The sequence below is a fragment of the Typopeltis vanoorti genome, chromosome 6 (genome assembly GCF_054136105.1).
Source record: "Typopeltis vanoorti isolate ZY-2024b chromosome 6, IOZ_Tvanoo_1.0, whole genome shotgun sequence".
NCBI classification, from domain to species: domain Eukaryota; kingdom Metazoa; phylum Arthropoda; class Arachnida; order Uropygi; family Thelyphonidae; genus Typopeltis; species Typopeltis vanoorti.
In genome coordinates, this window is record NC_143554.1 from 123237443 (window position 1) to 123264477 (window position 27035).

The 27035-nt window shown below is 34.5% G+C and overlaps 1 protein-coding gene across 4 annotated transcripts in view; it reads right to left on the bottom strand.

Annotated features, from left to right (window-relative positions):
* Positions 1-6577: 6577 nt before the first annotated feature.
* LOC150105891 (putative fatty acyl-CoA reductase CG5065) overlaps positions 6578-27035 on the bottom strand; it is a 337145-nt gene continuing 316687 nt past the window's right edge. For all 4 annotated transcript variants that reach the window (XM_090394385.1, XM_090394387.1, XM_090394386.1 and 1 more), the window contains one exon: positions 6578-8995. In XM_090394385.1, coding sequence (XP_090250511.1) covers positions 8842-8995 — 154 coding nt within the window. In that variant the 3' untranslated portion in view covers positions 6578-8841. The remainder of the gene's footprint in view (positions 8996-27035) is intronic.

The following is a 27035-nucleotide window of genomic DNA, read 5'->3' on the forward strand; positions in this document are numbered from 1 at the left end:
ATATTTTAAAACGTTAACATTTTAAAATATTAAATTTCGGTATTTTATAACTTTTTTTTTTTTTGTAAATGAATTATAACAGAGAATTTTCAAATTAAAAAAGAAAATAAAAAAAAGCCCTATTAATTTAACCTGAAAGACAATTTTATTTTGTTTAATGACAATTAGAAACATTTTAGTTTATGAAATAAGGGGTGCACTTGTGAACTTTGCCTAGGGCACAAAATAACCTGGCACCGACAGTGCTTACACGTCACTGTTTCAGCATTGCAATTATCTTCTGAGTTGAAATAGCAGTCTTTTTTACATGACCCATGAACAACTTTGTCTATTAAAACTCTTGATCCCTAACACAATCAATTTTTTTCTGACATAATCCTGCCAATATACTACATGATTACAAGTCTCATCACACTGAAGTGCACCACTTTATCTTCATTAACACTGAATTGACAGCCGTTTTCACATGCTCACAGTTCTAACCCATTCATTCTGCAAATGCTACATGTCAAGTTGTATTCCTGATTACAACTACCTAACTTAACATGAACAAACAGCTGTATATTACCAATGAAATACTTTCCAATCCCTGGATACACCAATGGTCACCTTAAATCTTTGTCCCACACAACACTTTTTTGATGTCAGCCATCAGGATATAGCAGATACGGCCTGTGGTGCTGTATCTGCTCCTCATATGATGAGCACTCTCTATGGGGGGCTGTTCGCTAGCCTTAGCTGTTGGGGCGGAAGGCTTAAGAATTAGTTTTTCCAAATCTTTGGAAGTTTTATGCAACCATATTTATTAAGATTATGCTGGTTTAACAAATCTGCTTCTGATTCTAAGAAGTCTCTCTCTTCACTGCAACAAATATAAACTTTTCTATATAAAGACTTTTCTTAAGAATCAGCAGATTTGTTAAACTAGCCTAATCTTAGCACCCCAATCAGCCATGACGTCTATAGACGTCCAGCAAAATCTGGATACGATTCTGTAACACCTATTGAATAACATGGATAAGAAGTGCAATTTGGTCTCACTATTTCATCCACCATGGCCGGTACAGAGGTTAATATGATTGCATTAAAGTTCCCAAGATTTGGGAAAGTAATTCTTAGACTTATTGGCTTTTGGTCTAATTTTTTTTCTCCACTTGTTTTTTTGAGTGTTTTGTATGTGCATTTACAATTTTAAGATGTATTCCTGACTATGTCTTTGTGATGGAGGCAAAATATAATATCCAGTAACATGTATTGTTTCTCTGTGCTACATTTATTCCTTAAACCTTATGAGTGTCAGCCCATTTCTGAATGCAAGTTCTTACCAACTTTTTGTACCATCCTTTGTGCAATGGGATTTCATACATTCTTTTCACTCCTATGGAATATTTTCTATGTGCAGAGATTTAAATTATACAGCTAGGTAAAAGGCACAGCCATTTCAACTGAATATTTTAGCATCTGTACTAGAATGTTCAAATTCTTAGTTTATGCAACAGCTCTAGTACCTCCTCCTCATACACCTGAGTTTCTTCATGTAGTGTGGAGGTAGCATTGAGCTCCATGTTGCATACAAAGTTGACAGCGTTTAACAAAATGGACATTCAGTCACTTTCACATGCACCGCAACAGAATTCTTTGTGTTGTGTTTGGCTTGTAAAGCAAGTTATTTTTTTCATGCTCACACTTATTTTTCTGTACAATACTTGCAACTCTTCTGGCCAGAGATGATTTTCATAACTGATGTCTTTATGTACAGTATTCCTTCTACATCTTTTTGTTGGGAATCTCACTTAAATAATATTGCACATCCTTTTCACTCTGATCCTATTTATTCTTCCAACTCCAGAAAAGCATTCCAATGTTTTGCATTATTTAAGTATATTTTTAAATATTTTTCATGCACTACCAATATCCTTCCCATCTACAACTTATACTATGTAACCCAATCTAGTATTCTCTTCATTCGGGCATAATTTTCTACTTTGTAGTTCAACATGCAACCTTTTCTGAATGGAATATTCATATACTTAGCCCTCACTAAAAACATGTATAACCACAGTGATTAGTTTTAATACGTAAATATTTCATCCTAAGTATCTTGGGACATCCTCAGTACAGTAATTCAATAGGAGAGGCATGATTACAATGGAATCTCAATATGCATGCAGTAACATGTTATAGAAGTAAATTAAAATATAACTGAAAAAATAAATAAATAAAAAAATAACAACAACATATACAAAGAGACTATTTTACACAATTTTGTATGATAATTTCCCATACTTTAGGAATAGTAAGAACGTCGTTGCAGTTTAAATTGGGTCTGTGTAGTAAGGCTTCAGCACTTTCTTTATATAGACGTTCATGTTTAAATAAAGATTATGTAAAAGTTTCGACTTTTCCCAATGGATCCTATGGTTTGGGGTTTTCAACTCCGTGTTGAGAGAGACCAGATTTCTGCGGTTTGAAAAGACGAATGTGGTCTTGATGTTCTGAGATGCGTTTCTGAACAGATCTACCTGTTTGTCCAAAGTAAGACAAATTGTAGGAGCAATGGGATCTCATATATGCCAGGTAACATCAGAGGTGAGAGTTTGTCCTTTTTTTTTTTTTTTTTCAGTTATATTTTAATTTACTTCTATAACACGTTGCTGCATGCATACTGAGATTCCATTGTAATCATGCACCCTAATGTATGTTATTCCTAGTATTGTTTGAATTACTGTACTGAGGATGTCCCAAGATACTTGGGATGAAATATTTACGTATTAAAACTAATCACTGTGGTTATACGTGTTTTAAGTGATGAATTCACCACAGGTTTCATTATATATATATATATATATATATATATATATATATATATAAAAATATAAAAAAAATAAAAAAATAGAAATATATATGTATATATACTTAGCCATCTCCGAGGTCAGCACAGTATAATCATTCTCATCAACCTGAGGCAGACCAGTCAATGAAATTCCTGACACTATAATCTGGTATATCACACTTAGACCTTGAGTTTCTTCTGTCACATGCTTTTTGAGGAAGTTGTCTTGCAACCACAGCAAATAAATTTGGCTTCATTCTTTTCATGAGATTTCAATACTATCCAATTTAAGTTTGGATAACTGAAGTCACCCATAAGGTTGATTTGTTGATGCATTTCATCTTCACCAGCAACTGATCTAATTCTGTTACAATTCCTCACTAGTATGTATTTGATATTGTTATACTCCATCTCACAGCATATTGCTTCAAACCTGCTGCTGCATGGAAAATTGTTATTAATATTGCAATCATAGCTTTCTACCCTAACTGAACTGATGCAAATCATCCAATATCATTAGCAGTACCCTCTCCTGTATCCTTTGTAAAAATACCATACTCTTTATATACTCAATACCAGTTAGTATGTCTAATTAAGGTGCGATTTGTAATAGATAAATTATGTACAATCCCAGATTTTTCTTCTCTTTTGTATTCAATATTACTGACATTTTTCTCTTAGTTCAAAACTTCTGCTTGTCTGATCCATGTAAGACAGACAACAAGAACATGAAATTATATAAATATCTTGTGTTATAGAAGAGATTGCCATCTTATGGGGATCTAAGGCTGTGGACAGTTTGAACAGGCCTGTAAGCTATCTGAATATTATGACTTGAGTATGGTAGCAATTTGGATAGAAAGTATGGGAATCTTTCTAACCAGATTGCACAGAACAGAATGTATGGAATGGAAACAGTGTCTCTGTACCAAATGTTACGATTTTGACAGAGAGAAGTATCAAAAAAATACAGTCATCCTTTGACTTACGTCCGGGTTCTGTTCCATTCGGCAGGACGTAAGTCGATACATTAAATCAACAGAGTTATAGGGATTAGGGACGTAACTGTAATAAGTACATTGTCTTTCTTTTTAATTTTTAAACCTTATAAAACTGTACTGTGCATTACTACCACTATAAAACAGGCAAATAATCACCCCAATCTTCCTCCACAATCACATCTTTCCCTATGTGACAGACCAGGTGACTGTGGCTCTTCTGGTGTAACCTTTTTTTTTTTTAAATGAAAATGTCCAATCTGCTTTGCTTATTCCTCTTCTTCTTTTCATCATAAATTTGTTTATAGCAAGCAAATGCATCATGTTCCTCCAGTTCGACTCTTCATTGGTCAACTCTTTAGGGGCACTTCCTATGAGTTGAACTATGTCGTCATCATTCACTTCGAGATTCAGATTGTTTGCTAGGCCCACTATTTCTTCACTCAATTTAGAAAAGGTCTTCGTTTTTTTCAAAACTTCCAGAATCGTGAACAAACCTTTTTAATGTCTTTTTCCATATGCCACTCATACATTGAGAGGTCCCTTTGTCCCAAGCCACAGCAATAATTTTAATTGCATGATAAATTTTGAATGCTTTTCAGAATTGTACAAGTCTGATCATTTTCTTCAGTGGCAGAAATGCCTTGTGAAAACTTTCTCCATAGATAATAAGCCTTAAACAGTGCAAGAACTCCTTGATTCATTGGTTGGATCAATGAAATTGTATTTGGTGGGAGAAACAGGACCTTGAAGTTGGTGAAGATCACAGATATAAGACAGATAACCTGGAGCATTGTCAAGAATTAAAATTTTAAATTTTCTTTCACACAATAGCTTTCCATTTCACTTGCATAACAGTTGATTAAGGCAAACAATTTTTGAGTCATTCACGACTTCTTATTCCTCCGATAATGAACTGGAAGAGTATGCTTCCTAATGTTTTTGAAGGCTCGTGGATTCTCACTGTGCCATATCACAAATGGTTTCAGTTTATATCCAGCCACATTACCCTCTAACAGAATCGTAACATGGTCTTTAAGAGCTTTGAAACCAGGCATAGATTTTAGTTTTTTGTGGATGAATGTCTGCTCGGGCATTTTTTTTTCAGTGCTAATGAGAAGGTTGCCAAGGAGGTCTCATCCATATTAAATATTTGCTGTGGCAAATAATTTTCCTCCGTAGTAATTTTATTCAATTTCTCCACAAACTCCTTGGCAGCCTTCTCAGAAGCACTTGCAGATTCATCATACATTTTCATATTATGCAGCACAAAATGCTGCTTGAACCTCATGAACCAACTGGAAGAAGCGTTGAATTCGTAGTCGTAATTGGGTCCTGTTTTCTCCTTCAACATGTTGAAGAGACTTAGTGCCTTAGTGGTTATGGTCATAGTTCTAAGTGGTATGCGCTTTTGGTTCAGGTCCTCTATCCACGACGGAAGTAGTTTTTCCATTCATCAATAGAACCTTTTCGTTGTTTCATCACTATTGTCGATTTAATGGAAGCAGATCCTTTCACAGTCTCTACAATTTTATCCTTATTTTTCAAAATGATTCTCTCTGTAGAATGAAACCATTTGAAGTCATATGCAATCACACTGACAGGCTTACCAGCTTCATGTTGCTTTATAACTTGAAATTTCCTTTCAAGGTATCCTCGCCTCTTTCTCTCTGATTCTTCGCTAAGTTTTTTGATTGGACGTGTAGGACCATGCTGCACAAAATATTGCGAAATAATTAATGATAAACACACAAATAACCTATTTCTCAAATGCCAAATCAACAGAGGAACTCTGGAAGACACGTGCAGACTGCCGAGAGAGGTTGTCACTGAATGTGTTGTTGCTAAATAGAAACTTTTTTACTTTACGCTTGCTTGCATCTTGTTCAAAAGTATAGTCTAAAATTTTATTTATTCCTTTATGGGATCATGGACGTAAGTCGAGGGATGACTAGTATTCTCTGGACAGTGTTCTTGGAATATGGTAGATACGAGTAGGTAAATACATGCTATATTACTTGCGTTTGTTTTGAATGTTATCAACTAATGTCATCTTGCTCTCTCTGCTGATGAAATATATAGGAGCTAAAAAATTCTGTTATTGTTTACATGTACTGCTAAATACATAATAACCAATGATCATATCAAAAAATATCAGCTCTGTATATCAGTATTGCCACTCTTTTCTGGCTTCTATTAATAAATATCTCTACTCATTCCTGCAATATTACATATGAGTAACACTTTGTACAGTCCAAGGGCTCATCATAGAAGGACACTACCACTATACTCTTCACGATCCACTAACGTACTACATAATTCATTATCACATACCATCTACCACACAATAGCATGAGAAAAACCCTGCTACCTCCATATGAGAATGGCTAGTTCTGTGACAATTGAAAAAGTGCTAAAAATTCCTCTCATGACAAGAATCCAAATCTTGTCTTTTTCTGTTGAAAGGTACATTTTCCTGTTGTTCTTCCAGCTATGCTATGGAGATGCTTAGTTTTCATGTGTTTTCACTTATTCTTACCTTGACATAGTAACAATCATCATGTTTGATATCAGAGATGTGTTCAATCAGTTTGGGTATACTAATTATTCTGTTTTTGAATAAACTTTATTTGGAATAAAATAAAGATATTCTAGAGTTGAATTTCATTTTTCTCAATAAATAAGTAAAATGAATAGATAGATGAATTAGGAAATAAAAGCGTATTAATGAACTAAAATCTGAATCTATTTTTTCTATCCTTTTATTTTCTTTTAGAAAACAAAATTACTAGAAGGTGAAAGAGACTAGTTCTGTCTGAAAAAGCAAAATAAAAGTAATGTTTGTTATTGAGCATACAGTTCTTTTGTTTTCATATTGTTATATCTAAGAGTTTAACAACCATATTATAAAATTAACAAAAGCACATCAACATTCAATAAGTCTCAAATTTATCATTTCACAGGCCACCAATGAATTTTGAAAGATAAATTATATTAACATCAAAAATCTGTGTGTATGTATGCATAGCACTTTAAATATTATAATGTACTGTTTCAAGCAATTCAACAGGAGACATTTATAGTATCCATTAAGGTTATCATTAAGTTGCAAAGACAGTTATTGTGAGAAAATATGGAAGTCAGTTTATAAAAAAAAAAGTTTACAATATAGGCGTATACTTATTAGCTTATTATAACAATTTTATTTTCTTACAAACTACAAAAAAGGAGAAGAAATTAATTGCAATAACTAATTTAAAGAAAAATTATAATGGAATGTTGAATACCATGAGAACATTTTATATTTGTATATAATGCAGTGATTAAATAAGACATGTTGGACTGAATTTTCTTCAAAAAAGAGCAAGGACTAGGAAGTTTACATTTTTATATACACACACACACACTCGCACAAAAGCCCTTCTGAAAGTTATCATTTCATAGTAACTTTGTTCCCTCTCCTCTCATGAAACTGACTAAAATTAGGGGAAGGTGGGGGGGGGGGGGATTCACAGGAAATCTGAGAGCAGCCTAAGCTTAATTTGTGTTCAGCATCATTTCAACAGCTTAATTATTAATGAAATGAATGCAAAAGAACAATGATAAATATGCTAACCATAAACAGCAGAATAGAATAATGGCTATTAAAGGCAAAGATTCTATATTATTTCTAAGAACACGATATCCTAAATTATTTTAATTTTCACTCATGAGCTGTATGACTGTATTGAACCTATAAAACTAATCTTCAGTATTGAACATTTAATGCACATATTACAGATCAAGATAGTTAGGCTATAAATCATCTTTAGAGCAGTCTGAGATACTAATTTGACTTTCTAAAGCTCATAAGTACATAATGAGGTGGAAGGAATGTTGAATGGCACATTCCATTCTAGTCTATTGGCACTAAATTGTTACACAGACATGCTTGTAGTTGAACATGAAAAATTCCATGAATATTTTTTAATTTAATTCATTTTTAATTCTTTCAGGAATTCTTTTTTTCTGCTTCAAGATCAAAAAACTTTCAATCTGCAATATAAATGATTGGCTTATGGTACAAATAATTTTACAAAATACTAGCTTTACACTAAACATCAAAATGTACAATTGAAACACATAAAAATGCAAATATCTTTGGTTAAATATGCCAGTACAGACAACTGTACTTCTAAAGCCTTCCAAAACTCTCAAAGAAAGAAATAAAAAGGAATAAAGCACCAAGCTATGTTGCAACATACACACATACTCGTGCACACACACACACACACACCTGCAGGGTATCTTCCATTCTTTATCACATTTCTAAGGTTATAAATGCTGGAAAAATAAAAAGTGCACATAAATTTACCAAACATTAATTTACAAGAAATGCACTTTAAATGCAGATGACTCAGTAAATGAATGAATTTTTTTTTTTTTTTTTTTTTTTCCAGAAATGGATAAAAATTACATTTCACTGCCAAACAATCCAATCATAACTTTAAAACAAGATTTAATAGGATTCTATAAAATTCTATGTTACATACTGCATAAAAACAATTACAGTCTGATGGAATGGACTCAATGAAAACTAATATAATTTGAAAATGTAAACTGGTTTCTAAATTTGCATATTATTCAAATAACTTTATACATAACTAAACACTTTTTTTAATCCTCAGATTCTTTTGTGCATAGAGTTCTGCACAAATCAGCAGCAAAATAATCCTTGCTGCTTATATTACAATCACTGCACTAGTTGAAGTTTTATTACAACTTGCCTACTTGAACTCGCAGGTATGATACGGGCTTCTTATAGTGAAAGGTGGATAAAGTCTGAAAAACTTCCTCCTCTTGTGTTGTTCTAGAGGATGCCATTAGTCACAACAAAGAGAATAAAATATTCCTGAAGATGCTGGAATCTCTCTAAAGAGGAGAAACATTAAGTCTCAAGCAGAATCCTAAAACATATACGTTAAAGGCCCTGCTGAAAGACTGGTTGGTCCTTTGTCTGAATGATGTATTTCAGGAGGTAGATGAAGGCAACATGCTGTACAGCCTGACTGCTAGGGACAGAAAGAAAAACCAGAGGCGACGAGCTCCTTGAAAACGTATCATTAGCAGTCTCCAAATGCAGAGTACCAACAACATGTGTGCAAGTCGTGTGTAAATATATATCCTGGTTAAAAAATAAAATGAAAATATGGTGAGTATATATTTATAAGCTAAACATTTAATTCTTGAGTTAAAATTATTACTAGGTCTTTGGATATTCAAGGTATTAGAAACACCATAATTTTAAAAAACATGCAAATGAACTACCCTCATTTAGATAAAGTTAAGGAAAATGAACTAATGATTGTTCAAAAAAGATTAGCAAAAATTATCAATAAGGAAATGACTTCAAGCATATCATAATAACAAAGGATACATCTAAGATTATTCCATGTTATCCTTGATGTCTTAAATATAGTCTGCTTTAGTAATGGTTAACTCCAATGGTTCCTAAACAACTCAAGACGCCACTATACCAATCAATGGTTTAGTGGTGTCTATACCATTGCACAAATAATTGCACAAATGTCTAGATCCCAGGTAAAACTTTGATATGTTTCTTCCTGATAACCATATCAAACTTTGTACTTCTCTAATACATTCTATTCCTTTATCTTTAGTAACTTATATATTTTGATATCATACATGAAAACAAAAATTAGAGTTAGTAGATCATGTTTAATTGTCATAAATTCCTGGAGACAGGCAGGTGACCAGGGCAGATAACACGATAGAGCTAATTAATGATCAATTGATTAGCATGTTCCATCCTGGTAAAGCAAGCTTTATTTCTAGAAGTTGAGGGAAAGCATTACAAGTGCAAGAGGAGGATGCATTCTAAATACTGAGCACTCTACACAGTAAGGCAGAAAGACTAGATGGAATTTCATCAATTTTAAGAGAATGTGTTAAGGAACTGACTGTGCCATTAATAAAAGTCTTGCAATAGAGTAAATTACTGAGAAGTAGAAGAAGAGTAAGATAGTGCCATTACATAAGACTAATGAAAGAATGGCGGTATCATACTAATTTGTATTTCTTTTGTGGTTAAGATTTTGGAAAAACTGGTAAGAACTCATAATCAGAACTGAGTAGATGAGGACAATATTATTTATGAAGGCCAACAAGGATTAAGGAGTGCTCTTGTTTTAGTAATCGGGTTGCTTTTGTAATAGAGTAACAGCAGCAGAGAATGAGGGAATGGTATACACTACAATATTTCTGGAGTTTGCAAAGGCATTTGATAAGGTGATACATAGTAAGTTGATATTTTATTATTGTTATTATTATGGGTATCTCCATGGAGTTAGTAGACTTATCAGGGATAGACCCAAACTAGCAAAACAATATCTGTCATATCTCTTCTTGAATTCATTTACAGATGAAGAACTCACAACTGAGGCAGGCAATGTATTCCACTCATTTCACCACCCTCCAGGCAAAAAACCTCATTCTCACACCCTTGTTAACCACACTTTTCCTTAATTTTCAGAGATGACCTCTTGTTCTTCCATCACTATCACACAGCTGAAACATTAGAAATATATACATGTTTACACAAGCTGAAACATTTCCCCTGCATCAATCTTATAAAAAGCTTTTAGTAATTTAAATGTTTCTATCAACCAACCTCTTCTCTGCCTATCAACCAACCTCTGCAATCCACAAGCTCTCAATATATCAATGTAGAGAGCATTTTTTACATCACTCACCAACTTAGCAGGGACAAATTCTCCATGCTTGCTGCACAAGCTCATTACTTGAGAAAGAAGTAATATTTATTTGTTAATAAATGCATGCATTTATAAGCATTCCATTTAGGCTTTTATTTTTATAGACAGAAGACGTCTTAAGCTTGCGTGACACTAATTGAGCTTTGTGTTGTGTATCGAAGGCCGATGCTTGGTTGTGGGAGCTTCCAGGTACTTGCTACAGCACTGTGATTTCATGTGCGCGCATAACCATTTCCGTTCCTTTATGTCATCTTAAACACAGGCCATATGCAGTGAAAGTAGCTCTAGTCAATGAGCTTCAGACAACCTTTACAAGTGTGCATGTTGCTTGGGAAAATTAAGTTACAACCAACTTTTTATGACAATGTTATTGACCAGTTCATAAAGCTTAGGGTAGAATTTGTATTCAAGTAGCTAAATTGAAAAAGATAGAATATCATTTGTAAAATAAATATCGTATTTGTATGATTAAATGTACATAAATTTCTAAATATATAGTTTTAAATGGTCAGTAAATCATTATTCTGCTAATCACACCTCTCACTCCCTGAATGATAACAAGAGCAAGCATGAATTTCAAAACTAGCATTTGCCCCTGCAACTTAGTCACTCTCCTCTGAACCCCCTCCACAACCTCATCTCCAAGGAATCCAGGTGACCAGACCTGAGCACAATAATCCAAATGTGGAAGTATCAATGCTTTATAAAGGGGAATAATAACCTCTTTATCTCTGGATGTTAGTGTGTTCCTCAATAACCAAGTAATCCTATGTGCAATCTTGGACACCTTAGCAATGTGTCCTCTGAACTTCATCTCCCTATCTACCAATACCCCTAAGTCCCTAGCCTCATCAATCTCTTGGAGTACCGTTCCATCAACGTGGTATACAGCTGGTAATCTTTTAATCCCAAAATGCATAACTTTACACTTTTCCACACTGAACTGACATCCATTTCCTTTTGCCCATTTTGGCAGCTTATTTAAATCATCCTGCAAACTCTCAACATCAGCTTGATTTTTTATTGCACTACTCAACTTTGCATCATCAGCAAACAACTGAATATCTCCCTTTAAGCCATTTCCTATATCATTTATGTACAAATTAAACAACAATGGCCCAAGCACAGAGCCCTGAGACACCACTGTCACCTGCCTCATCCTGGACTATTCTCCTCTACACACCACCTTCTGGTATCTCTTTCTGAGCAATTCTCCTATCCATATCACCAGTTTAGTATCCATCCCCACCTGCTCCAATTTGCGCAACAGTACTCCATGGGCTATCAAAAGCCGTAGCAAAATCCAGAAGTACCACTGTGTAGCCATTTCCTTTGTCCAACTCAGATGTCATTCTATTATAAAAAGTTAATAAATTGCTAAGGCAGGATCGACCTTTAACAAAACAATGTTGGCCTCTATAGAGTATCATATCCTGATCCACCCATTCTTGAATTTTGTCTTTAATCAACTTTTCCAATACTTTTACCACCACTCTCGAGATGGTGATTGGTCTATAATTAACTACTGCAGTTTTACAATTGACAATTGTAAAATTGACAATTCCTTTGCACATTCACGCAACACCCCAAGCTGATATTCCATCTAAACCTACAGCAGTGTTCATATTTCAATTTTGCAATATACTAAGTACCTCTGATTTCTTAACTTCAATTCTCACATTAATTATTGCTACAGGTACCGAGATATCCTCACTTGGGTGATAGACTTTTGAAAAGTGATCACTCAGTAACTCTACTATTACATCTGAATTTGTCACCTCAATACCATCAGCACCCACTAAAGTTATCCTTCCGAAGTCATTCTTCCTTTTACTTGCCACATAGTGGAAGAACTCTTTGGGATTACCCTTGTTCTCCTTGGGTAAGGTCTTCTCATAATCTGATTTAGCTTTTCTTACTATGCTAGTAACCTTCCTAGCTTGAGCCTTGTATTGCTCATGGGTGTACTGACCACCTTTCTCCTTGTAAATTCTCCATAACATTTTCTTTTTTGCAGATCAAGCTTGATACTACTACTCATCCAGCTAATGCCTACCTTGTTTGTCTTCCTGACCATGGGGACACAATGTGATATTGCCTTCCTCAGATACCTGCTGATTTTATCCCATGCACTGCTAACATCTTTCCCCTGCAATATGCTCTGCCATGGGATGGCTGCAAGCTCACTCTGAAGTTTGTTATAATTGCCTAATCTGTAGTTCCAAATATATACCCCTTCTTAAGAGAGAGAAATTCACAAATTTTGCCACCTTCCAAGTCAATATCACATGATCGCTCTCACCAATTGGAGGTAACGAGGACACCTTACTTATGCAATCCTCTGACCCAATGACCAGGTCCAACACTCACACCACATATCCCTTCAGTTATGTGCTATTTCAAGTAATTATCTCATAGAAGATGTTTGCATTCCATTTCCTTTTTGCCATGTGATATTTCCTCCTTCCAATTGATATCACCATAATTAAAATCCTCCATAATAATCACTAACCCTGCACTCATTGCACCAATTTGCTGATGCATGAATTCAATATCACCCCCTGGCCTATAGCAGCAACCAACTGCATATTTGGTTGCATTGGTAACTATTTCACACCAGACTGCCTCAAATGTTTAAGCCACAACATATGGGTTTGGATATCAGGTTAGTGGACTGAATTGTTAACTGCCATTCTGAGAGATAGCAAAGTATTATATGGGGGGGAGGAGGAGAGAAGTATCAGGGAGTTGAAAGGTTAGATGTGGAGTTCCACAGGGATTCAATACTGGGACTATTACTTTAATCTTTATATCAATGATATTATCACTGGATCATAGGAAGACATTTAGCTGTTTGCAGATACAGCTCTTTAAGAGCATTTCAATAAGGTGATAAGGTGTGCAAATGAATGGAGATACCAGTTTAATGCAACTAGGAGCACTATGAAGACAACTCAGGATTATTGCAATATTGAGGACATTTACCAACAGAGATAAGAGTTATGGTTCCAACATTTGGATTGCTGTGGTCACTGGGATTTGAAAGGGATGAAGTAACCTTGGAGAGGGTGTAGAGGTGGAGAATGAACATTATATCAGGAATGTATACAATGCTGGTTATGAGGAGAGACTGAGGTCATGCACACTACAGAGTCTGGTTAAGAGAAGACAGGAAGCAGGATACAACTGACACATTTAGTTGTTGAGAAGTATTTACTTGATTGCCACTGGTGAGATTTTTTATAAGGAAGAATGAGGGGAAGAAACAAGGACAAAATGCCTTGTTTCTCTTGAAGTTGCAAAAGAAAGTAGTAAGGAAGAGAGAAATAAGTTTTTTGTATGGAGATTGGTAGAAAGAAAGGCATTGCCTAAGAAGGTGGCAAGAGTGCTATGTAGCCAGTGGAATAGTAATGATAAATTAAATTACTATTTATTATTACTATTCCACTATTTTATTTAAATTACTATTTATTATTACTAAAAATTATTCAACTGCATTCCCATCATACTAGTTTGTTAATTCTCTTCTACATCAGCTATGCTTATTATTCTTTTATCTATTTCCATATTTAATTTTCCATTTTTCTTAAAAATTGTGCATAAACAGCTGAAATATCTTACTGGTTGGTTCTCTAGGTTTTCCATTGAGAATGCAGTGGATATTCACTTTTTGCCTTTATTGCTGATTTTCATGCCAAATTTGTGATAGCAGTTATTCAATTTAATTAAGGAGTTGAAGTTATTTAGTCACTGAATTTATTTAGTCATATAACATCTGCATAAAGTAAAGAGCTGAGATGAACAATTAGAGTGACAAGATTTTTTTGTCTTGCCAATTTTTCTATTCAATTGAATGTCACTTTCTTTCATAATGTGATCTACTGATCCATAAGATGATGAATAACAGTTGAGATAACATGTTTCCATGTTTTATACTTGATTATCAGACCAACTGCCTATACAATTTCAAGTGTACTACTGACTTACAGTCTAAGCATAAGTTTGGTTTTAATGAGTTCCTTTTTATTAAAAATTAGCTAACAAATAGTTCACACCAAAATTAACAGTACCTCATCATTGTGGAACAAGAAAACAGTTCAAGAAGAGAATATGGATCCTTAAATACAGATTCTTGTTATATTCTCATGATTTTTCAACCATTTCTCTTAAAGTAAAATTCTTGTCTTAAAAACCTTCATTTCCTGAATAGTTTTTTATTTTTAAATAGTCTCTTCTCGAGCAGTAAATCTTACATGGAATATTCAGAAGATAAATTTCTCTGTAATTCCCTCACTTAGTTTTATTCTCCTTTTTATAAATAGGCACTTACTGAGATATGCTGTGTAGCCAGTGTAAAACACCATATTCATATGATATTCAACCAGCACTGCTAGTTGGATATCATATACCCTAGCACTTTTCCACATTTCAGGTTTGTTGGATTTTTTAAAATCAAGTGATTTATATTTTTGACTGCAATTCTTTTGATTTTCTACAACTGTTATATCACTAGTCTATCATTAGGAACCTCCAGGAAGATAAGTATTATTGAGGGAGGCCACACATCACTCACACCAGCCATCAATACCTTTTAATAAGCTCATTCACACTAGATGCATCAACCACTTCAAATAAATTGTTTAACTTACTCACTGCTCTGTGAAGAAAAAATCTAGCTCTTATCCCTTTCTTAACTGTGGAAACAGCTTCCACAGCCGTTTGTGTTTCCTCTCCCCCAACTTCCATATGATGAAAAATTTCATCAACCAATATCCTATAACACCTTCCAGAAGTTCTCAAGCATCTATCATATCACCATATTCCACCCATTTACAAGTGTCTACACTTCACATCATCCATCTTCATAATCTACAATACCAATATCTTTGAACTCTTCTTGCCCTCTCAACAGTTTCTTTAACTCCTCTGAATGACTTCTTTATCCTTATATATCAATATTCTATTTTGATATTGTAATTATCCTCTGAGTTGCATTTGCAATGTGAGCTATGAATTTCACCTTCCTATCCACCATAATATCTAGATCCCTATCCTCAGTTTCTCTAAGCATAATCCCACAAATATAGCATGCTATTGGAAATACCATATCAAAGTGCATTACTTTGGTATGATATTTCCAACAGCATGCTATATTGGTGGATTTGAATAGGCTGAAAGTACTGCATATGAGTAGCATCCCTGATTGCTCTGCCTATCTTTGCATCATCAGCAAACGATTGCGTAGATGATCACAGTATATGCATACAGATGTCTCACAGTATTTTTATTTAATTAAATGTGTAAATTTAAATTAAAATTTTTCTTTTTCTAATTACCAGTATCCTTTGCCAGGACAAAATATATTGTGAAAAAAGCCAAAATTGTTATTTTTCATTTATGTAGTTGTACATTGTTTTTATATATTACATTTACATGTACTGTTAATTTTTAACCAAGCGAATATAGTAGAAGATTCACTTAATTGCAAGGGACTTTATCCAGAATAAGGAATATAATTTAAATGTTTTGAGATATTTAAAATACATAAGTTAAAAGACCTATTTCACTGAAAGTGTGATTTTATCACTTTCAATAAATTTCATAAAATGGATTTACTTGTATATATTGTTATTATTATAAAAGTTTCATCTTAGTGTTCAAATTAAACAGCAAAAACAAACTGGTATATTCAACAATGGCATGTGTGAACTGTGCATACATAATGTAGAGCATCATGATCTAGTTATATTAAAGTTCTAGTAAAAATAACTTAAACAAGATTAAAAGTTTCTTTTGGAATTTGTGAAGAATTATTTCCCATAACAGGGATAATTTAAGTCCATTTCTATTTAGATTTGGTTGATGCAGCAAGGTCTCACAACTCTTTGTATAAATGTTCCAAGAGATTATTACTTTTATGGAGAGAACCTTAATTTTCATCCAAAGAACTAGGTGTTTGATAATAGCATGCTCTGCAAGTCCTAATTGCTCTTGTGCATGGGACTTCACATAGTCTAAATGTTCATCACGCTGCACAACATGTTACAAAACACCTTTTCAAATTGCTTTCAGCTTTCACAGGAAAGTCCTCTTTATTTATCAAATGTAGGTCTTGTTTTAAAGGAAGTGATAAATAAATTTTGTCTTTGCCCTGATTATCTCCTTTTCAGTCTACATATTGTGTCCTTATTCACAAATGTTTGTTAAGATGAAACATTTAACTTCCTCTAGCAAGATTTTCTGGCAGATATTATCAGCCTATTTGACTTTCATTCTGGCTACTTCACATGCCAAAAATTTTATGAACAACTTGAGGACAAGCAATGGGTAATCCTCTTTCTACCATACTTCATGGAAAGATTAACAACATATACTGAATAGCATCCTTCCTAAACCGTTCTTATAGTACGGATATGTTAATGATGTTTTTGCAGTTTGGCATGAGTCCTGTAGAGACAAGAGTTTGTCAATAAGATCAACAACCTCTATCATATTCAATTCACTGAGTTAGAAAATAACAATTGGATTGCCTTTTTAGCTCTCCTATTACTTCGTCAACCAGATGAGAGCCTTCACCTCTCAGCAGACAGAAAGAAAACACATACTGGACTTTACATTCATCCTCTTTCACACCATTATAATTGTCAAAAATCTGGCTGCATTAAGACTAATACATTGAGCACACACATTCTTTGCTCCACAGAATTGCTGCTTTCCCAAGGAAAAATATTACATCACTTAAACCTTACTAATAGTTTTACTGAATCATATGTCGACAAGATAAATAATTACAATGTCTTTATCATCTGTCTCTCATTGAAAGTGATAGAGAGGTGGTCCACTGTGACTCCATTCCCTATGTTAAAGGCATCTCAGAATGTATAGCCAAACTGCTTAGATCTGTTCAGGGCTCTAGAATTTTTGCCGCTCCAGCACCAACCTCAAATTAACTTTTGGAATTTTGAAAACCATTATGTTCAACATTAGTTTCATGACCATTAATTTTAAATATAGTACCATTAATAATAATGGACTGATAAAGTGATTAAAATACTGCATATTCATAAAATAAACCATCGACTTCATCAGTTGACAATTAAATGAAATGTAGTTATAATTTATTACTTACATATATGGAATGATCTTCACTTGTACAATGGTGAGCTGTTGAGTTACACTTAACTATAGAATGTACACGTTATAGTTTTAGCACTATTTTCACATTATTTTAATTAGAATTTATATTGTTTTTAGTATCTACTGATTAAAAATACACTTTTCTTGCTTTCATATTTGCAAAACAGAAATTAGGTCTGCATAGTCTAATTTCTAACTGATTTCATGTTCAATTGAAATCATGGCAAGTCCCTCCAATCTACTTTTGGCCATTGTTGAGCGTAAGTAAGTTTTAATAAGATTCAGTTTTGAGAAACTACGATCACCACTTGCAACTGTCACAAGCAATGTCAGTAATATTCTTAGGGCGACAGTGACATTCGGAGCAAAGTTATTTTCAACAATAAAACAAAGAACTTCAATTGGTGGCGTATTTTCTAGTACTAATTTGGACACTACTTTCAGTTCATCACATAGCTCAATTACATCGATGTCTCTATTTTATTCATGTGTTAAAACGATTTCTAGGTTTTTACAATTGTCTAAAAGCTCATTTGTCATCTCAGATTTTAATTTAGAGATGTTATATAAAAATGAAAAATGTGAACTGTGATGTTCCAATTGCTCGAACTTTTCTTCAATAGAATTAGTTGCAACATCAATAATAAAAAAGAAAAACTCAACTTTGAATTTTGTTTTGGGATCTAAAATAGGTTCATCTCTTCTTTCATAATCATGTTGCTTTTTCTGCTGACGTAATCTGGTACTTTCGAATGTTGGTTTCAAATCAGCATCAGCTTCGACTTTCTCAGCTAGTTGTAGCATTGACAAGAAAATTTTGAAACGATTTATCATTTCTGAGATTCTTAAGACTTTTCAGAACATTACCCAACGTTGTTATGACACTAGACAATTCCATCTTTATGCTTTGCAACATTAATTTCATTTAAAACATAGTGCCATATAACCAGACAACATAAAAATTTAAGTCTCCAAGTTTTAGATGAAGGGTTTCAGCTTCTTGTCTTGCTATTTTTGTCTACTGACTCATCATCAGCAATTTCTATCAGTGCATAATAAAACTCCTCAATATAGTATCTTAAAGGACGAATAGCGTCGATTCTAGATTCCCAGTAAGTTGTACTTAATGGCTTGGGTGTTAGGGTTGTAATATGTGTCTTAACGCAATGTTGACGCTGAGAAAAACACATACAATTTCTGAACCGTTTCAAAAAATGAAATCCCTTCTCTAGATGACATTCCGGCATCATTGACCACCAAGTTGAGAGAATGAGAATAGCAAGGGATATAAAAAGCTCTTGGGTTCAAGTCCCTAATGTGTCGTTGAACTCCTGAATGCTTTACTTTCATGTTTGATCCATTGTCATAACCACGGCCACGCATGTTTGTGATTGGAATATTCATGTCTGATAATTTTCTTACAATACATTCGGTTAATGCTGAGCCTGTAGTGGCTTCTAAAGGAATGAAACCAAGAAAATGCTCATGAATGTTGATATCAGTTGGATCCGTATTAACAAATCTTACAATTAGTGTTAATTGTTCAATGGCTTACATCAGGAGTACAATCTGCAACTATGCTGTAATATTTAGCTTTCTCAACCATAGAAATTATTTTTTTTTATGGTTAGAGAGAGGAGGGCAATCAATTCATTTTGAATAATTTTCCCAAGATAATGTTGGGCCGAACCACAAGCTACTCTCATTAAATGTTCAGACATAGCACTGTCAAATCTGGCAATCAGTTCAACAAGCTGTAAAAAATTTCTATTGTTAGAGTCATATAAATTATCAGATATTCTACGAACTGGTAAGCATTGTTAGCCCAAGAACAGGACAACAGCAATTAGGTGTTCTATTATGCTCCGCCAGTGTCGAATTTCTGAATTTAATAACTTTTGTTGCATTGAATCAATTGTCTGTTCTAATTTAAGCCTGGACGTTAATTTAATCCACTTTTTATGGGACTCCAAATGATTTTTAGATTTCTCATGTTCATTAAGATACACATACAAATGACCCCAATAACACACACACTAACCATGATCGATTAATATGTTCTCCATTGCTTAGTTCCCTGGTGTAAAAATTTAATGAAAATTTCCTACCATTAGAGCTGTGCAGAAAAATGAAATCACTGTTTGGTTTCTCTGGCAGGCCTTTTTTTTTTTTTTTTTTTTTATGATTTCCAGTCTTTCAGCATCGCTTAATGAAGGATTCCATCTAGCTGGATCAGTGTACCTATCAAGTTCATCACTTAAATCTCTAGATTCGGAAATTGTCATATCAGTCTCATTTTCGAGATTCCTTGCAATGTCTATGTTACTGGGATCCGAGTTGGAAGTACCTGCCATGAGCTCAGAATCATTGGTTTCGGTACATTTACTTATTTACTCCTGCCCTACATCAGCTGATTCAGTTTTTAGATATTTAAGTCAAGTCCCGCTATGTTTTTGAATATCACGTTCTTTTTCCAGTTTCTGTTTGCGATATTCTGCACCTGATAGTGTTTTTCTTTTATCGGAAATTGTAATCTATTTGAATATTAAAATTGTTTTAAACCCTACAATAAAATATTATTATTAGTATGGTATTATTTAGTAATTAAGAGGTTGAAACACTGTACGAACTACTAATTTACATAAAACTCTAAAAAAAATTTATCACTGTATTATTAGTCATTAACACTGAGCAAAATCAACTTTCCTTAATACACGCCCAAAAACAACTGAAACGTTCTGTAGATTACAGTATCGACGGCCGTTACTCAAAGAGAAGGACTCTAGTGGAAATTTCAATTACTTCGTATATGACTCATTTTCTAGTACACGTGTCTTGCCTTAGGCAGTAATTCATATAATCGGATTAAGTTCCAAGTTCCCTTGTTTAGTTCACATGGTATGCATACACAATACTAAGAATTAGCATGATTAATACAACTAACAACTACAAGTTTTTACAAATATATTACAATATATTATACAAAATAATGGCACACAACAGTAGGTAATATTTTAACATTTATTCTGATGAACAAAATTGGCCTTGAGAATGGCAGATTATGTTAAACTCTGAATGAGATACTATTATATTATAATTCTTCTCATTCAGAATTTAACACCAGCTAACAGTGGGAAATTCAATTCATAGTAAGTTAACAAGCACAAGATGGAAATATAATATCGCATAATGAACTTTTAAATGCAGTTTTATTGCAGACTCCATTGTTGCGTATGTAAGGAATAGAGAGGAGAGGGAAAGGGAAAGAGAGTAAGCGAAGAGCATCACGCGAATATCATTGGTCGATGGATTGTTCGGAAATAGAAACAGCATCACGCACATAACAAGTCACTAGACAACTTATTATAAAAACTGTGATCTTACACAGTATTATTATTTATTCCACATCTTCATTTTATTCACTTCCATTTTGGCCGCCATCCAAAAATTGCTTCCCCATGCAAATGCACGCATTGCACTGTCAGTAGAGCTGGCCCTGCATCTGTTGGCTCACAAGTGTCCTTCTATCCTATCAACAAGATATTTACTTTTCTAGGCTGGGCTAAAGATAAATGTCAGCCTTTAGACCACCCTGCAGTGCATCAAATTCCTTGCCAGTGTGGGTTTATCATATTTTGGCCAAACAGGTATATCTGCAGCCATGTGTCATGATGGGTGTTTAAACTACGTTAAATTCCATGAGCCAGAGCAGGGACTTGCAGAGTATGCTGTCACCACCAGACACAGAGTTCTTTGGAAGAAAATTAAGGTTCTTCATAAAAGTAATAATCTCTTGGAATGTTTATACAAAGTGTTGTGAGACTTTGCTGTATTGACTGAAACTAAACAGAAATGATGGATTTACATTATCCCTCTTATGGGAAATAGTTCTTCCCAAAATTTAAGAATTAACTTAAATCTAATTATATATCTATCGATATACAATTATATATTTATTTTTACTTTATTTTATTATTATTTTTGAATCTTGTTAAAGTTACTTTTACTAGAACCTTAATGTAATTAGGCTCTACATCATGTACATGCAGTTCGCACGTCATTGTTGAATATACTGGTTTCTGTTCTTGTTGCTTAATTTGAAAGTCATACTGAAGATGTTCTTGATACCAGGGTGAAAATTCTATACTAATAAAAATACATACATAAGGCAAATCTGCTTTATGTTATTTATTAATTATCACGTCTTATGTTCCTATACGTCATGTTATTTTATCACTTTCAAGTGAAGTACCACGAGATTAGCAAGTAATAGCAGTTCCTTTTCTCACTGAAGCCAAAACTGGAAGTATGAATGCTGGAGAAAATATATAAGTAAAAAGAATGAGTTAACTAGCTGGGAGAGATAGAGATATGAAGTAATTTTTGGAACAAGTCAGTGGAAAGTTCCATCAGAAGTCTGATAAAGAAAGAAAAATATTTAAGTTTTTAGGTGTTGAGTTACAAAAGGTAACTACAATAACAGGAAGGAAATCATTATGCCTGTTTTTTGGAGAATAAATATAGAAATAGATTTGTAAATGTTTGAACATTTTTCTTGAAAATCCTTCGTATAGGAAGAAATTTGTGAATCATGAAGAAGAAAGTTAGAAGGAACATTGTGTTTTTCTAGAAGGCATTAAAACTATAACATAAGAGTATTCGAATGGAGGATTTTATTATCCCAGTCTCAATGTTTGTATCTCTTACTATGAATAGGAAATTTATAATTGTCATGATTTTTTATAAGAGAAAGAGCATTTCAGATATGAGAAATTACAAATTTTAGTGATAACTATCAATACATTTCATTAAATGAAAGTAGAATGATTACTGTATATTATCGTGTATAATGCGAAAAATTTATGGTTAAAAGTTATGGTCTAAAGTTAGGGGTTCACATTATATGCAGATCTTAAAAAATATCCTAACATCTTATTAGACTTGCACACACAATATATACTACCTAATGCCTATGCAACCAAATCTACTTGACCCACTCGCATTCAGCGACCGAGTGTGCATTGTATCTGTGCATAAAGCCAGTAATGTAAGTAGTGCTAATATCCCGCCCCCTTGGCAGGATATTAGCACAGTTATATTGGTTTAATCACAGTTCATTTTAAATATTATTCATTAAACAAACCTAGCCTGAAAATGAGCCAACAGAAACGTAAACGTTCATCTTTTGAAGCAGGATTTAAATTGCTTGTCGTGCAGTTTGCAGAAGAACATAATAACAGTGTTGCTATAAGAGAATCTGGTATAGCAGAGAGTAATTATTAGACTTTGGCAAAACAAAAAGACAGTCTTGAAAAAATCCCCAAAACGAAACTTGCCCGTCGTGGAGATGTAGCATCCTTTCCAGAACTTGAAGAGCTAAATGAATGGATTTTGATGCAACGACAAGATGGCATTATAGCAACAAGAAAGGCGATTTGTTTTCGAGCTCTACAACTCAAGAATGGTAAATTCAAGGACACACCAGGTATTTCATCTGTTCTTGCTTCCTTTGTAGATGTAGCATCCTTTCCAGAACTTGAAGAGCTAAATGAATGGATTTTGATGCAACGACAAGATGGCATTATAGCAACAAGAAAGGCGATTTGTTTTCGAGCTCTACAACTCAAGAATGGTAAATTCAAGGACACACCAGGTATTTCATCTGTTCTTGCTTCGCCTGGGTGGTGCAACATGTTGATTTATGGAACGCAAAGCATTAACATTACAACACCGAACAAAAATTGCCCAGAAGTTACCAAAGTAGCTTGAAGAAAAAGTGGAGTCCTTCCATAAATTTATCATAAAATTACGGAAGCATCACGGATATGAACTTTCCCAAATAGGCAATATCGATGAGACGCCAATGTACTTTGATATGCCTGGGAATCTAAACAGTGTCCTCATAAAAACAACGGGACATGAAAAAACGCATTTTACCGTTGTTCTAGCATGCATGACAGACGGAACCAAATTAAAGCCGGCAGTGATATTTAAAAGGAAGAAAATTCCGAAGCATGAAATTTCCACCAGGTGTTATTGTTCGCGCCAATCAGAAATGTTGTTGTTGGATGGTTGAAGAAAGGTTGGATGGATGAAGAAGGTGCACAATTGTGGCTGGATCAAGTATGGAACATACGTCCAGGTAGCTTGTTACGTCAACAAAACATGCTAGTTTGGGATATGTTCTGGGTGCATTTAACGGAGGCAAGCAAAGAGAAAGCACACGAGCTACGTACAGACCTAGCAGTCATACCAGGTGGTCTAACTTCCGTTTTGCAGCCACTTGATTTCAGCTTGATTAAGCCATTTAAAGATCACTTACGTGAAAAATGGAGAGAATGGATGTTATTTGGTTTGGTGAAGATGACAAAAGGTGGGAATTTTCAGAAGCCTGAGATCACCCTAGTCACCAGCTGGGTTAAAGAAGCATGGGATTCGATACCATCTGAAATGATTCAACGCTCATTTCTTAAATGTGGAATAAGTAATTCAATGGATGGATCCGAAGATGACGTCATATATGAACGTGAGGATGACGCACAACAAACTGGAGAGCATGATGACGATAACAACAACTGCTACACTGATGACGCAATGCCTACAGATGAATTTATAAATGAAATGTTTGATGACTCAAAAGATGAAGAATTTAAAGGATTTTGACATTTTGTTTTAAAATAAATATTTCTTTCGTTAATTCGTATTGCTTTATTTATAATGTTAGGGAACAAGATTAACAGATCGCGTCATACGTGAACATGGCATTTTAGGGCTAGTTTTCAAACAAAATTTCTAGTTCGCATTATACGCCAAAATATACAGTAGCTTTTCTATTCATCAGGATAAAGAACCATATCCACTGAAGAGTTAGAGGAACTGCTTCTTTCAGCTTTAATTAGAAGTGCAGATTAGTAAAAAGAAATAGATGCCAAATTTTTATAGTTAAACAAATTTAGTTTTAAGTTTTCGGTGGATTTAGAAGCTAGCATATTTTGAGCGCTCATATGATTCAAATTATTTAATTATCTTTAATTAATAAATTAAATTTAGAATTTATTTACAACACCTATATATTCATGCCTGTTCACTCAGTCATACTGAGTGAGCAGGAGGCAACACTATTAAAGTTATAGGCCACGGATAGTTGTATAAAAAAAATTATGAACAATTTATGCTGCTTACTTTCCCTAACTTGGAGATAAGCATGCGGTCTTTTCGATTAAGGTGATACAGTATTTCATGTTTCAAGAAACATGATGATCAAATTTCCATATACTATAGTGTAACATCTGTTTGATGCCAGCGAACTTTGTCTGGTGTCAATGGCATGAGAAGCAAGACCTGAATCCCCTGATAAAAATCTTAAGTAATCTTAGGGTTCAATTCTGATCTTAGCAGAATGGTCAGTCTGCCCAGAATAGCAAAGTTGAAATGAACAGAATACTTGATGGACACCAGGAAAGGATAGTGGAGGCGATTTATCTTTGATTGGTAGGAAAGAAGATAACTTTTGTACTGGTTTGAAAGTAGTGTACAGATTGTATTCAGGAAAAATGAGACTTCTGAACAAATCAAGGATTTTTGCTGAATACAATCTGTACAGTTATTTTCTGGATGGTGGTTTCTTCATATTCATGGGGAATGAAATTCTAGTTTCTGGAAGGAAAAATCCTGCCACCTATTTATGAAACCTCCTGGATGGGATTAATAATAAAAAAAATAATAAGGAGTGTGACACCTTTTGGCTACTTGTGTATTATTATTACGGGAAACTCCAAAGAGTCCTTAGACTCATCGAGGGAGGCTCTAACATCATGTCAAGAACAACTATTCAACATTCACACAGTATCTATCATACTTCCCCTTGAACTCATTTACAGTCATGGCACCCGTAACAGACTCTGGCAGCTTATTCCACCCATTCACCACTCTCCAAGTAAAAAACCTAGCTCTAACACTCTTGCTAACCACACTCATGCCAATTTTCCGTGGATGGCCCCTAGTCCTCCCACTCCCAGTCCTGTCCTCAAAAATATCCTCTGAATTAATCTTATAGAAACCCTTCAGTAATTTGAATGTCTCAGTCATATCACCCCTTTTCTGCCTATCAACCAATTCCTGCAACCCACAAATCTTCAACCTGTTCTCATAAGGTTCATTCCATAGACCTGCTATCATCTTGGTCACTCGCCTCTGGATCCTCTCTACCTCCTCCACATCAAGAAGAAACCCTGGCACCCAAATCTGGGGACAATAGTCAAGATGGAGTCTTATCAAGGTTCGATACAGAGGAACAATAACTTGCTTGTCTCTGCTCGTCAAAGTATTCTTCAGTAACCAAGTGATTTGATGAGCTGATTTAGCCACTTTTGGAATGTGTTCCCTAAACTTCAACTCCCTATCCACCAATACTCCCAAATCCTGGCCTCTTCAATCTCCTGGAGTACAGTTCCACCAATGTGGTATACTGCTGTTAATCTTTTCACCCCAAAATGCATAACCTTACATTTTGCCACATTAAATTGACATCAATTCTCCTTAGCCCAGTCCTCCAAACTTTCCAAATCATCCTGCAAAATTTTGACATCCTGTGCATTCACTATTGCTCTACCCAACTTTGCATCATCAGCAAACAAATGAAGTTCCTCTCAGATCCTTTCCTATATCGTTAACGAACGAATTGAACAGTAGTGGGCCAAGAACAGAACCTTGCAGGCATACCATTAGTCACAGGCTGTTTTTTGGACTCTACTCCTGAATAAACCACTCTCTGATCTCTCTCCATCAACCACCCTCCTATCCATCTCACCAACCCTATATCCATCCCCATATGCTGCAGTTAACTGATTAGAATTCCATGTAGTATTCTGTCAAAGGCCTTAGCAAGGTCCAGTAGAATCACTGTAAACCCATTAATTACTCTTATCCCGTTCAGCCGTCACTGTGTTATAAAACGTGAGCAATTTACTGAGGCATGATCTACCCTTCACAAAACCATGCTGTGCCCCATACAGTATCCCATTTTCATCAATCCATTTCTGTATTTTCCTCTTGACTATTTTCTCCAAGACCTTGATAACTATTCCTGATATGCTGATCGGTCGGTAATTTACAACAGCAGTCTTGGAACCTCCTTTATGCAGTAGAACTATTTTCCCCTCTTTCTGCCCCCTTGGGACTAACCCAGACCCGACACTCAAATTAAACAAAATGGTCAAGGGCACTGACAATTCTTTAGCTGCTTCACATACGACACGAGCTGGTATACACATTAAGGTTTTGTAATAGACTATT